This window comes from Anomaloglossus baeobatrachus, chromosome 6, assembly GCF_048569485.1.
Source record: "Anomaloglossus baeobatrachus isolate aAnoBae1 chromosome 6, aAnoBae1.hap1, whole genome shotgun sequence".
In the NCBI taxonomy this organism is placed as follows: domain Eukaryota; kingdom Metazoa; phylum Chordata; class Amphibia; order Anura; family Aromobatidae; genus Anomaloglossus; species Anomaloglossus baeobatrachus.
The window spans coordinates 150,605,132-150,620,318 of NC_134358.1; the positions used below are offsets into that span (position 1 = coordinate 150,605,132).

Genomic DNA, 15,187 nt, shown 5'->3' on the forward strand with positions numbered 1-15,187 from the left:
TCAAAGTGTTTTATCCTCTGTGTTGTGATATACTGTAGGCATCTAGCATTCCTATTCTTGACAGGTTCCAATTCCATCTCTTGTCTGATTACTCCATTCCCTTTCTGCCAGTCTTGCCTTTCTCCTGTACCTGAATCTGACCAACCTGTCTCCTGAACTTGAATTTGATCTACCTGTCTCCTGTTCCTGCTTTGTCTTGCGTGCCCTGCATACCTTTGTCCCTTGTTCCTGACCTTTGGGTCAGCTGCTTCAGTCCTGGGGACTGCCCTGAAGTGGTACCTGGAGTCTACCAGCTGCCAAACCATTCCTTACCATTAGAGGCTCTGGTGGAAACCCAGTAGACACTTAGTCACGCCCCTTCAGGGTAAACCAAGTCCATGGTGCAGTGGGTCCACACCCGCTAGTGTAACACCTTCTATTGTCAAATGGAGGCCAGAAGAGTGTCCTTGGGTCCTCCATCTGGCCAATATGTATAATGAAAAGTAAAAGTTTAGGTTAGTGCAATAAATTAATTTACATCACAGCACAGTAACCTGCAAAAGACCATAAGTGTTTAACCACAATTTCCCATGACTCCACTGTTATTAGACCTCTGTGTCTCAAGCCCCAGTGATGTCAGTTACATCATTGTGGTGATACTAATACTTTTATTCTTTTTTCAATACTAAACATTGTGTACAGTGAATTTATTTATTTTTATCTATTAATTAATTTGACTGTTAAAGGGAACCTGTCACATGAATCATGCTGAGCAAACTATGGGCAGCATGAATCAGAGCCTGACAGCGTGATTATAGTCGGGTATATATTTTTCTGAAACACTGCAGGGTGTCAGAGAAAACCTAGCTTAGAAGATGCTTTTCACCCCCACACTGCTCTAGTTTACATATTTGTTTCATGTGTGTACATCAGGAGGCACCTGTCAATCATCTGGATTCGTGCAGGGAGAAACCAGCTGGATGTGGTGACAGATTAGTCTAATCTATTCTATGGTCACCAGTCAGTTCTTTAAAGCACCACTCCAATGCTTTATATATATCACCACTGGAGTGGTGTCACTATAATAATAATTATTATAATTTATATAAGGCCAACATATTCCGCAGCACTTTACTAATCTAAGTTCACTGCTTCTACTAATATACCTACCAGACATCATCTTGTGCTATTCCTGGTGGTCCTCCAAGCTCGATAGTCCATCCTGTAACCCTAACTTCTGGATGACCAAAAGTCAGAGGTAACAGTCACAAGTTCTCAATGTAAGTCTATGAAAGCGTCATTCTGACTTTGTTCTGGTTCTCATAGACTTACATTGAGAAAGACCTCCGGCTCGCCTAAGAAACACTGGAGCAATCCAGAAGGTCACAAACTGTATTAAACCAGGGCCAGTGGAGGCTAGATGTGCTCAGTTATGGAGCAGAACAGTACAGCTCTATTAACTTTGTATTAGCCAGATTTGGGTACTGCAGATCCACCCCTTTAAATTTGAATAGAGGAAAATCTGTACCACTCGGTCATGGATACTATACAATTGACAGAGTTGTTCTGTTCTGTTCCACAACCATGTAAAGCTGTAGGGGGGAAAAAGCGCAATAGGGTCTTACCCGGTATGAGGGTAGAGAGACAGAAAGAGATACTCACATGGTAGGGTTGTGCCACAAACAAGCACATCCAGCTTTGGGAACAGTTGCTGATTGGTGATGGTCGCACCCTTACCAATCTGGTATTGACAACCTATTCTAAGAAAAGACCATCACTCTTAAAGTACCAGACAGCTCACTTAAATGCCCTGCACTAGTGGAAGGTCAAATATTGAGGTGAATTCTATCCATGAAATAACACATATGCCGCATGCAGATTATCCCCATTGAATAGCGTTACTTCGCATATAGATCCGCAGTATATCAAACTGCACGTCTGAGAAGACATCAAGCTAATAATTACGCCAAGGAGAGGAAACATCAAGCATACTTGCAAAGGGGCTTTTCAGTGTCAGTGTCTGCCCCTGCGGAGCTGCATAAGCAACGCTGTCTCTGTTTGTAGCATCTGAATGCGCGGAGTTATAGATGATGCCACTTTCTCTGTCATTCAATGAGAATCTCACAGTCCTTGGCAAGCAGGAATCCTGGATGCAGGGGATCGGTGTGCTCCTGATTGAGACCTCGGGACAAACCTTCCCTACCAGTATGAAACTGGTTGTCAGATCTGCTGGTAGAGGTAGTTATACAAAAGGTTTGCTACAGGTCATAGGCCCCTGCTTTGGCCTGAGATAGGAAGCAATGCTTTTATTCAGGCTCTCTCTACAGTGGCTTGTTATAATAGGTCTGTTTTATCTAGAATATAAGGTTTATTCTAGGGTATGGTGTGAATTATCCATGAAATAGTGATGTAAAGTGAGTACAAATCTGTTCTCTTGCAGGAAAACATAGTACAAATTTTGTTAGTCGCTATGATCCCCGATTTAACAGTTGGATACAGCTCCCGCCTATGCAGGAAAGGTAAGACTGTGCTTTATTCTTATTAATCATTGCCTAATATAGTCTGTTGCTTACCCTCCATCCATGTTGTTTCTAGTTGTAAAGTACCATGTTTTGCAAATCTTTACCATCAGAATCAAGAAAAGGTGAATTTCAAATACAGTTAAAGGGGTTGTCCATTACTCAAGCAACCCCTTCTCATCCCCCATGTTTGCCCCCATTAAAATAGAAAAGCTTATACTCACCTCACGTGCCAGTGCTGATCCAGCGGTGCCGGTACTCACTCTCCCAGGGCTCACACCAGGTTGTTACGTTATGTGAGCCCTGCTATCACTGCCGGCTTCTCTCTCCCTAACTTCAAAAACAGGAAGTGAGAGCAGCGAATGGCCGCTCATTTCCTGTTAATTACTTATACATCTGAAGGCGGGGAGAGGGAATTTGGCAGTGATTGATTGGAAGGCTAACGCGGCATAACAAACTCACAGCCCTGAGAATGCGAGCAATAGCATCACTGAAACTGTGCCAGCACAGGAGGTGAGTATAAGCTTATTTATTTTAATGGTGGAAAACATGGGGAACAAGAAGGGCTTGTAAGAGTAGTGGACAATCCCTTTAAGCTGGATAGTATTCTACATTTTTGGGATACAAAGCTCCAAATGCCCAGCATAGACATAGATCCATAGTGATTGCCACCTAGCATTAGAGGAGGCCAACTGATGCACTAAGTAGTTTAGCACCCTCTAGTGGTGGCTTTCAGATAGCCAAAATGGTATCTTTTCAATAGAGGTTTTTTTCCCCAAAACGTTTGAGCTTTTGGGTTAAAACCTGATGATAAAAGAAGGATAAAAAAGGTGAAATATATATTTTCTATAATTGAATCTATCACTTGTCTGATACAACACTTATTATCCACTGAAAACACAGGACAAAGACACTATTCAGATAAAACGTCCAGCATCTTATCTGCCGCTTTCATGTCTGTCCACACACATAAATGCTGTTTTTTTACAACTGGAAGGGAAAAACGAAAGCTAATTGAAGAAATTTTGATGATGTGCTTCTTTTAGTAAATTGGAAACAATGACCCTTGAAGGACCATAAGGATAGTGAATGTCAAGATAATTTATAATTGTTAAGATATCTTCTTTAACTTTCCCTTTGTCATTTAGTCTTTGGCAAAGTACAGAACTGCACCTCAGGCAGAGAAAACATGTTACGCCTGTAATAGGCTGTTACCATTACTATACAACACAGCGTGAACGTATCAGCCTGGCCCCGTGTTCTGATCACTATTACCGCTTATTCTTTCCAGGAGGGCCAGTTTCTATGCCTGTCGATTGGATAAACATCTGTATGTCATTGGAGGGAGAAATGAAACCGGTTACTTGTCTAGTGTGGAATGCTACAACCTCGAGACCAACGAGTGGTGCTACGTGTCCGCTCTACCACAACCACTGGCTGCGCATGCGGGAGCCGTGCACAATGGGAAGATATACATATCAGGTGTGATGGATACAATGAAGTCTGTACAATGGGCTGTTCTCAATTTCACTTGTATGAATAATCAGATGTATTGATAGTATCAAGTACAAGATTGTGGCATTAATCTCTCCACATTTCAGTTTATTTTATTTAGTAAATAGTTTTGTTTTTGTTTGTTAACTTTTTTCATTCTGGCAAATACTTGATATGTAAATTATATAGCTACATTAATGGTATTAGCCTCCAGCCTTATGAGCTAATATTAAGTTCGATAAAACAGTGACAAAGGAAAGAGAATTTAACATCAGTTAGTATTATAGCTTTTTAGTTTTTTTTTGTTTCCTATATTGCTGTTTTACCTTCTACAGCCCATGATATCATGGCATTCTTAAATAAAAAGTGATGTAGACCTTCCCAGCAACATTTCTCCATTGCATCTAAAAGAATACAATGTTAAGGACTTTAAAGGTTACCCTCAATAGTCCACGAGTGGGGTAATAAAGGAAAATCCTGTAATCACCCCTGTCTCCCCACCCAGCTGGTTGTGTTACACTAACATCTGGTGGGGGCATCACATGGCCATTCATAGGCTACAGCTGTCGAGTGACGCAGTCACGAGTGTGAAGGAGCGGTACTATAATAGCAAAGGGAGTAGATATAGAGGTAGTTTTGGGGTTTTTTTGTTTTGTTTATAATACCTCATCATGGGATCATCAAAAATAACTTTTAAAGTACCCACGTTTGTATATCTTCTTCGTCTAGAATATCCTACTGTTTTAAAAAGGACATGTCACTTGTTCAAATTATTGAGTTAAATAACTTGTAAAAATCCCTGAGTTCTCCCGATACTGCCACTCTTTTCCATTTTATTCTGCTTGACTCCATTCCAGAGATGTTCATATTAGTTGCTTTTGGAGAGCAGTATGTGAAATCTCTGCTTGTAGCACAACTAAGATTTTTTTCAGTCTAGCAATCTCAGACTCTGCAGAGTTATAATTAATAGCATCTGGGAGGGAAGAGTGAAAACATACACCACCAGACAAAACTCCAAATTGAACAATAAGCAGAGATTTCACATACTGCGCTCCAAAAGCAACAATTGGGAATATTACTGTAATGGAGCGATGCAGAACAAAACATATAAAGTTGCTACACCACTTTATGAAACCCCCAATGACCAAAACAAAATGTCAACATATTTCTTGTATAAATTCTTTACTACAGTTCCCTCTATCTGAAATCTTCAATTTTGTTAGACCTCTGATGGAGATTAGAACAAGAACACAATATAGATAAAAGATAGATAGATAGATAGATAGATAAAAAGTGATAAATGATAGATAATTTATTGATACGTAATGTCACAACTATGTTAATGTAAAGCATGTAGTGATAACGTGTCCGCTCCGTAGGTGGCGTTCATAATGGAGAATATGTCCAGTGGCTGTACTGCTATGATCCGGTCATGGATGTTTGGGCCCGGAAGCAAGATATGAACACAAAGAGAGCAATTCATGCCTTAGCTGTAATGAATGATCGTCTATATGCAATTGGTGGAAACCATTTAAAAGGTCAGTGGTGGCATATTTTATTTTTAATAGTATGCCCATTTTACTGTTATTAAATTTGCATTACTTTCATAGTGATGAATTCATAACAGCGCCATTAGTTAGAAGTATACATGTGTATATTTATACTATTTAATTTATTTCCAAAGCTTTCTAAGCATTTGAAGTGGTTTATTATGTTATCTATAGGTAAAATAAGAAGGATTTAGTTGTTTGTTGTTTGGTTAAGATGCAGTAATATTGGGATGTTCTAAAATAAAATTAACCAAAGTCTACAAAAGATATTCTCATATATTTTGTAATATTCGTTCTGTAGAAAACATATATGTATTTCTTTATTTATTTATTTTTTTTCACATTTTCTTTGTTGTAATGCCATATTAATCATCAATATCAATAACCCTCACATGAAAATGCAAACAAAATTCCATAAAAGTATATTATATAGCACTAATTAACACAATTATCATAATTAAGAAACCAATCCCTTCAATTTCCTCTTTTTTAATTTGAAAAAAGAAAAAAAAATGATCTAAATAAAATTAACTGAATTCTGCAAAATATGTTGTGATAGTTTGTAATATTTGTGCTTTAGTAAACTTGTATTAGATTCTATTTAGAGGTCTCCATATTCAGACTTGAGATCTGTTTGTACAAAATGTATAATGCAATATGAAATCACATCCTGTGCTCACGTCAGATATAATTTTGTGCTCACTTGCATTATTTCCACACATATATATATATATATATATATATATATATATATATACAGTCATATGAAAAAGTTTGGGCATCCCTATTAATGTTCACCTTTTTTCTTTATAACAAATTGGGTTTTTGCAACAGCTATTTCAGTTTCATATATCTAATAACTGATGGACTGAGTAATATTTCTGGATTGAAATGAGGTTTATTGTACTAACAGAAAATGTGCAATCCGCATTTAAACATCTATTGACCGGTGCAAAAGTATGGGCACCTCAACATAAAAGTTACATTAATATTTTGTAGATCCTCCTTTTGCAAAAATAATAGCCTCTAGTAGCTTCCTGTAGCTTTTAATGAGTTCCTGGATCCTGGATGAAGGTATATTTGACCATTCCTGTTTACAAAACAATTCCAGTTCAGTTAAGTTTGATGGTCGCCGAACATGGACAGCACGCTTCAAATCATCCCACAGATTTTCAATGATATTCAGGTCTGGGGACTGGGATGGACATTCCAGAACATTGTAATTGTTCCTCTGCATGAATGCCTGATTAGATTTGGAGCGGTGTTTTGGATCATTGTCTTGCTGAAATATCCGTCCCCTGCGTAACTTCAACTTCATCACTAATTCTTGCACATTGGCCACACAGCCCCAAAGCATGATGGAACCTCCACCAAATTTTACTATGGGTAGCAAGTGCTTTTCTTGGAATGCTGTGTTTTTTTGCCTCCATGCATAACGCCTTTTTGTATGACCAAACAACTCAATCTTTGTTTCATCAGTCCACAGGACCTTCTTCCAAAATGTTACTGGCTTGTCCAAATGTGCTTTTGCATACCTCAGGCGACTCCGTTTGTTGCGTGCTTGCAGAAACGACTTTCACATCACTCTCCCATACAGCTTCTCCTTGTGCAACATGCGCTGTATTGTTGACCGGTGCACATTGACACCATCTGCAGCAAGATGATGCTGAAGGTCTTTGGAGGTGGTCTGTGGATTGTCCTTGACTGTTCTCACCATTCTTCTTCTCTGCCTTTCTGATATTTTTCTTGGCCTGCCACTTCTGGGCTTAACAAGAACTGTACCTGTGTTCTTCCATTTCCTTACTATGTTCCTCACAGTAGAAACTGACAGTTTAAATCTCTGAGAGAACTTTTTGTATCCTCCCCCTGAACAACTATGTTGAATAATCTTTGTTTTCAGATCATTTGAGAGTTGTTTTGAGGAGCCCATGATGCCACTCTTCATAGGAGATTCAAATAGGATAACAACTTGCAAATGGCCACCTTAAATATGTTTTTTCATGATTGGATACACCTGCCTATGAAGTTCAAAGCTCAATGAGGTTACAAAACCAATTCAGTGCTTTAGTAAGTCAGTAAAAAGTAGTTAGGAGTATTGAAATCAAGAAATTGATAAGGGTGGCCATACTTTTGCACCGGTCAAATTTTGTTTAAATGCGGATTGCACATTTTCTGTTAGTACAATAAACCTCATTTCAATCCAGAAATATTACTGAGTCCATCAGTTATTAGATATATGAAACTGAAATAGCTGTTGCAAAAACCCAATTTGTTATAAAGAAAGCAGGTTAACATTAATAGGGGTGCCCAAACTTTTTCATATGACTGTTTATATATAATATATATATATATACATACTGTGTATGTAAAGCGCTGCGGAATATGTTAGCGCTATAAAATAAATATAAAAATAAAGATTTATTTATTCTTATTTATATATATATGGCATGGTTTCATTATAAATTAATAGAGTATAATTTTATGCTAACTTACGGAACCCTTAATATTATTTCTAATTTATTATATCTATTGCTGACCTCATTATTGACCTGAATGTCCATTATAAGTGTTACACTTAAAGAGGTATTCCCATCGCCAACGTCCTATCCCAATATGAAGTAGGTGTAATAATAATAATAATATTAGCAACTACTGCCAATTAGAAATGTAGTATAGTTCTCCTGATATAGCCATCTCATGTGCAGGGCATTGCAGCTTAAGAATCTACAGTTACGACCACAAGCAACTAACAAACCAATGTATGAGTGGACGTAACCATGGGTACTTAAGCTGCAGTGCCCTGCCCATGAGGTAAGAGACATGGCTATATCAGTAGATCTGTACTACATTACTAATTGGAGGTATTTGCTAATATTATTATTATTGCGCCTACTACATATTGAGCTAGGATTTTGCACATGAGAATAACCCTTTAAGCTTAACTATACACATTAGATGGCCAGCAGCCATCGCAGCCATATCTCCCATACACAGGAGTGAGAACAAAGTGATCGACAGTCCGAAATTGGACATGCCCAATTGACATCTCACCTGACAACTAGTGGGCCAGCTATCCTATAAATATCAATATTGGTGGATTCAGTGGACATTATTCTAATGTGTATGGGCATATTTAGTTGAGTAATTTGTACTATACCATAGCAAACAGTGACTTTTCTTTTCACTTTATTGGGCTATTATAACAACCTTTCATCCTGGTTGTATTATTATTTAGGTTTCTCACACCTGGACGTCATGTTGGTGGAGTGTTATGATCCAAAAGCCGACCAGTGGAACATTCTTCAGACCCCCATTCTAGAGGGACGCAGTGGCCCAGGATGCGCAGTATTAGACGATCGGTTTTATCTTGTTGGGGGCTACAGCTGGAGTATGGTAAGCTAGGAAACTTACTGACTTAAGAGAAATGGTAATATTTACATTACAAATGTGATAGCCACACAAAAAAGATTTATGATCTCAGTGTAATGGGGTTCTACAGGCATCTCACAAAAGTCTACAGTCACTATGGAAGACGTCCTGGAAACCGCAGGCAAGCAAGTGAGCAAGGTTACTGGAAACCGTAGACAGGTAACTCATGGAAGAACCACAGACAGCCAGGAGACATCCTGATGACCGCTGACTGGAGCTGTGCACAGATTACTACTTGCAAGTCTAAGGGTACCTTCACACTTAGCGATGCAGCAGCGATCCGACCAGCGATCTGACCTGGTCAGGATCGCTGCTGCATCGCTACATGGTCGCTGGTGAGCTGTCAAACAGGCAGATCTCACCAGCGACCACTGAACAGCCCCCAGCCAGCAGCGACGTGCAAGCGACGCTGCGCTTGCACGGAGCCGCCGACTGGAAGCTGCGGAGACTGGTAACTAAGGTAAACATCGGGTATGGTTACCCGATGTTTACATTAGTTACCAGCGCTGTGTGCAGAGAGCAGGGAGCCGCGCACACTGAGCGCTGGCTCCTTGCTCTCCTAGCTGCTGTACACATCGGGTTAATTAACCCGATGTGTAATGCAGCTGCATGTGCAGAGAGCAGGGAGCCGCGCACACTGCTTAGCGCTGGCTCCTTGCTCTCCTAGCTGCTGTACACATCGGGTTAATTAACCCGATGTGTACAGCAGCTACATGTGCAGAGAGCCGGAGCCGGCAGCACAGGCAGCGAGAGCTGCAGAGGCTGGTAACTAAGGTAAATATCGGGTAACCACCTTGGTTACCCGATGTTTATCTTGGATACAGCTTACCTCAGCTGCCAGACGCCGGCTCCTGCTCCCTGCTCGCTTCATTTGTCGCTCTCTCGCTGTCACACACAGCGATCTGTGTGTCACAGCGGGAGAGCGGCTTTGAAGAAAACGAACCAGGGCTGTGTGTAACGAGCAGCGATCTCGCAGCAGGAGCCAGATCGCTGCTCAGTGTCACACACAGCGAGATCGCTAATGAGGTCACTGCTGCGTCACAAAAAGCGTGACTCAGCAGCGATCTCGGCAGCGAGCTCGCTGTGTGTGAAGCACTCCTAAGAGCAAAACCAAAAGCCAAGGTGTGGGTTTTGGGAAGCCTTAAATAGCTCTAGGAAGTTCATTACATGGGAGCACATTGAGCTACTTGCAAAAAACCGACATGGAGCCCAAGAAAATCAAACGGACAGGGGCAATGTGCATAACAATATATCTGACTCTGAAAAGTCAAAAGTGTTAAAAGATATAATTTTAAAAGATACAGCAATCTTGAAATTCCTTAAATATTACAGCGTGAGCACAGAACCATCAGATATTTTGTTACAAATAATCAACAGGGTTGAAAAAAAACGTATTAAGAAAAAAAAGATTCACATTAACCAATTAAGGCTATGTGCGCACGTTGCGTTTTGCCATGACAAATATTCCGTAGCGTTTTGTCACTGCATGTACGTTTCAAAACGCATTTAAAACGCTGCATTTTGGATGCATTTTGAATGCAGAATGGATGCATTTTTGACAGTGCGTTCCCACTCTGCTACATTCCTATAGAGCCGAATGGGAACGCACTGTATAGCTGGCTGCTAGACAGAGCCGTGCAATCAGAATGAACTCGGATGAACTTCACCCGACTTCATTGTCATCACGCGGCTCTGTCTGTGTTCCGCGGCCTGATTTGCGGTCACCGGTGAAGGACTCACCGGTGACTGCAAATCCCCTGAGTGACTGAAGTGAACCGTGCAATCAGCGGTGCCATCACTCAGGTGACTCGCGGCCAGCTGGAGTCCTCCGCCTAATCACCGTAAATCACCTGAGTGAGGGCACCGCTAATCGTGGGTCTCACTTCAGTCACTCGGGCGACTTGCTGTCACAGTTGGAGAACTCCAGCTATGGCCGCCCATGGGTCACCTGAGTTACTGAAGTGAGCCGCGTGATCAGTGGTGCCATCACTCAGGTTACCCGTGGCCACAGCTGTAGTCCTCCACCTGGGCGCGGGTAACCTGAGTGACGTCATCGCTGACAGCGCAACTCACTTCAGTTGCTGCGTGGAGCTGATTGAGAGCGGTCGTGCTCTACGGCCGCTCCTGTCAGCTTCCAATGTAGCAGAGCTGGATGCGTCGTGGGTCCGCTGTGGATTACGTTGGACCTGGAAGGCGGTTTGGGGATTTTAAGAAAGTGGTGAAAGAGGGTGATTTTTTTTGTTTTTTATTCCAAATAAAGGATTTTTTCGGGTGTATGTGTTTATTTTCTTTAACTTACAGGTTAATCATGAGGGGTATCTCGTAGACGTCTGCCATGATTAACCTAGGACTTAGTAGCGGCTATGGGATGCCATTAACTCCTTATTACCCTGACTGCCACCGCACCAGGGATGAGCCGGGTAGAGTCCCAGGACTGTCGCATCTAATGTATGCGGCAATTCTGGGCGGCTGCTGGCTGATATTTTTAGGCTGGGGAGCTCCCCATAACGTGGGGCTCTCCATCCTGAGAATACCAGCCTTCAGCCGTGTGGCTTTACCCTTGCTGGTATCAAAATTGGGGGGGACCGCACGTTGTTTTTTTTAAATTATTTATTAATTTTACTGCATGATATAGACCCGCCCACCAGCGGCTGTGATTGGTTGCAGTGAGACAGCTGTCACTCAGCGTGGGGGCTCGTCTGAATGCAACCAATCATAGGCGCTGGTGGGCAGGGGAAGCAGGGAATACGAGATGGAATAATGAGCGGCCAGCATTTTCAAAAGCAGGAGAAGCCACCGCAGTGTGACAGCCGTGCAGCACCGTGCCGGTGATCGGTGAGTATGAAAGAGAGAGGGAAAGACCGACTGACCGGCAGAGAAAGAGAGAGAGACTGATCGACAGAAAGAGAGAGAGAGAAACCGACTGACCAACTGACAGAGAGAGAGACCGACAGAGAGAGAGCGACCAACCAACAGACAGAGCGAGAAAGAGATCAACATCAATTTCAATGGGTGGAAAATGCATCCAAAATGCACAAAAGAAGTGACGTTGCTTTTTAGAACGCAGCGTTTTGGCAAAATATTTCAGCAGCCGAAACGCTGCTTTCTAAAACGCAACATGCGGATGGAATTTACACAATCTTCATAGATTGTGCTGGGGACGCAGGACGCATGCGTTTACGCTGCAGTGCAAAACACGCAGCGTAAACGCATGAAAAAACGCAACGTGCGCACACAGACTAAAAGATTTCAGAATCAAACATGAAGTGACCAGGAAGCCATTATCCTCCAGTGCTGTCATATTCCAGACCTGCAGCCTCCCTGGAGAGCCCAGAAGTAAAAGTTGTTACATTTTGACAGACATGGCCAAGAGGCAGGCGGAAACCTGACCACCACTGAACAAGACACAAAATGTGAAACACCAAGACTGGGGCCAAGAAATATTTGAAGACATCTTTCAAAGGTTTTTTGGACTGATGAGATGAATGAATCTGGACAGAACAGATGGATGGGCCCATGGCTGGATCAGTAACGGTCAGAGACCTTCACCTCAACTCAGATGCCAGCAAGGTAGAAGTGGGGTACTGTTATGGACTGGTTACATTAAGGTTGAGCTAGATGAACCTTTTCAGGTTGAAGATGGACTCAAAATGAACTTTCAAACCTACTGACTGTTTTTAGAAGACCGTTTCTTCAAGTAATGCTACAGAAAAATGTCTGCACCTTTCATGAAAACCATGATTTTTATGCAGGACAATGCTCCATCACATGCATCAAAGTCTCCACTGCTTGGCTAGCCAGTAAAGGCCTTAAAGATGAAAGAATAATGACATGGCCTCCTCCTCACCTGACCTAAACACTTTAGAGAATCTGTGGACCTTTCTTAAATGGGAGATCTATGTTGAAGGACAACAATCACCTCTCTGCACAGTGTCTGGGAGGATGTGGTTGGTGCTACCCAAAAAGTTGACCATCATCAGATTAGGAAACTGACTCCATGGATCGGAGGACTATGACTTATGGAAAAGAAGGGGGGACATCATATATCTACAGTATATTACAAATGTGTTTGTGCATGTTTTGAGTTGATTATTTTTCTCACATTAAGGCTGGTGTTACTCTTGTGTGACTCACACGACGATCGCATCTCATCACCTGGCTTTCCTGACAGGAGCAGGTCAGCTTCATGTATTTCTATGCAGCTGACCTGCTCCTGTCAGGAGAGCCGCCGGTTGGTCCGGGCAGTGTGATACAATCCTCACGCGAGTCACACGCAAGTGTTTCTCCAGCCTTACAGATAAAAATAAACAATTTTGATGGGAACATTTTCTTTTATCATTTAGTTACATAATAATTCTGTACACTAATTGTTGCCCAAATATTTTGCACACAGATATTCTTCTAAGACAAAACTTCCCTTTTACCTCCATAAATTTTCAGGCTTATTAACCTTTTGGATTGACTGACAGAAGTGTAGTTGTTCAATAATAACATTAATCATCAAAAAATAAAAATTGCCTAATAATTGTGCTCACAGTGTACGGATTACTCATAGTCATATTGTGTTTTTTTTTATAAAAGAAAAATCCATCTATTATAAGTGAAATAAATATAATATCTACTCTCATAGGCCCCCTTCACACGCACGTGTCTCCGGTACGTGCTAAGTCCGTGCCCGCATGTACCGGAGACACGGGCACACGTAAACCCATTAAAATCAATGGGTTTATGTGCACACACGTGTGCAGCCATTGGCCCGTGCCTCCGTGTGGAGCAGACGTGAGCCCGTGTGCTCCACACGGATGCATGTCCATTTTTTTCCGGCAGCACAGGTGTCACGCGGCCCGCACATGTACCACACGGATGTAGTGTGGATGCGGTCCCGTGTGACATGTGCCGGAGAAACACACGGTTCAGAGAAACAAATAACAAATCTTTACTCACCTTCTCCAGCCCTCCTGTCTCTGCCCCTGCTGTCACTTGCTGCTGACCGCCACTCATTATGCTCATTTAATATTCACTTCACTGCGACGGAAGCAGCAGCAGCGGGGAGTCGGCAGGGCTGGAGACCGAAGTTCAGCACCACGGACAGCGACGCTAGGGACAGGTGAGTTGAAAGTTCTCGTTCTCCGTGTGTTATCACACCATAAACACAGCACACGGAAGGGAAAACGCACATTTGACACATCCGTGAAACACGTGCGTGACTTTCACGGACGTGTGAAGGGGGCCTTATTCAGATATTTATGTATTTTATGCAAAAAACTGTGAAAAAAAACCATAACACTAAAGCCTGCTTTACACGAGTCGATCTATCGTGCGATAGCACGAGCGATCGTACCCGCCCCCGTCGTTTTTGTGTCACGGGCAAATCGCTGCTCGTGGCGCACAAAGTCGTTTAACCCACGTCACATGCACTTACCTTCCGGACGACCTCGCTGTGGGAGACGAACGTCTACTTCCTGAAGTGGGAGGGACGTTCAGCGTCACAGCGATGTCACACGGCAGCCGGCTAATAGAAGCAGAGGGGCGGAGATGAGCAGGATGTAAACATCCCGCCCACCTCCTTCCTTCCACATAGCCGGCGGGTGCCGCGGGACGCAGGTAAGCTGTGTTCATCGTTCCTGTGGTGTCACATGGAGCAACGCGTGATGCCATAGAAACGATGAACAACCGGCGCCATTTTAATGAAACAATTTTATGAAACCTAGCGACGAGTACACGACTTACGATTTGTGATATGTGATTCGCGATACTGCGTCGCTAGGAGGTGTCACACGAGACATCGTGTACGATGCCGGATGTGCGTCACGAAAACTGTGACCCCGACGATGCATCGTACGATCGGTCGTGTAAAGCCCGCATAAGAAATTTTATGAACTACCCATGTGTGAAACAGAGGGGTAGCTAGGGGTTCAGCTTAGAAGCGTGTGTGGGGGAACATTTGAGTGGGCCCTTAACCAATCCAAATTGTTGCTACTAGCCCTTGAATATAAAAATATGCGTTCGAAATGTAAAAATAATTGTTATGGAAAAGTGAACAAAATTTAAAATGTATCTTTGTGGTCACAAAAAAAATTTGAAAAAGAGACACATATTTTCATTATTTTCCCACAAATTCACTATCTTGAAAATAACATAAAAATCAGGCCTCATGTGTCATGAAAAAGATGCAAAAATTATTTGAATATCTGAATTAGACAAATTTTGATAGCT

General features: G+C 42.1%; 1 protein-coding gene across 1 annotated transcript in view; it reads left to right on the forward strand.

Moving 5' to 3' along the window:
* KLHL14 (kelch like family member 14) overlaps positions 1–15,187 on the forward strand; it is a 155,007-nt gene that overhangs the window by 131,160 nt on the left and 8,660 nt on the right. The window contains exons 5-8 of the mRNA XM_075353318.1: positions 2,420–2,498; positions 3,790–3,980; positions 5,372–5,530; positions 8,778–8,935. Of these exons, the coding sequence (XP_075209433.1) occupies positions 2,420–2,498; positions 3,790–3,980; positions 5,372–5,530; positions 8,778–8,935 (587 nt within the window). The remainder of the gene's footprint in view (positions 1–2,419; positions 2,499–3,789; positions 3,981–5,371; positions 5,531–8,777; positions 8,936–15,187) is intronic.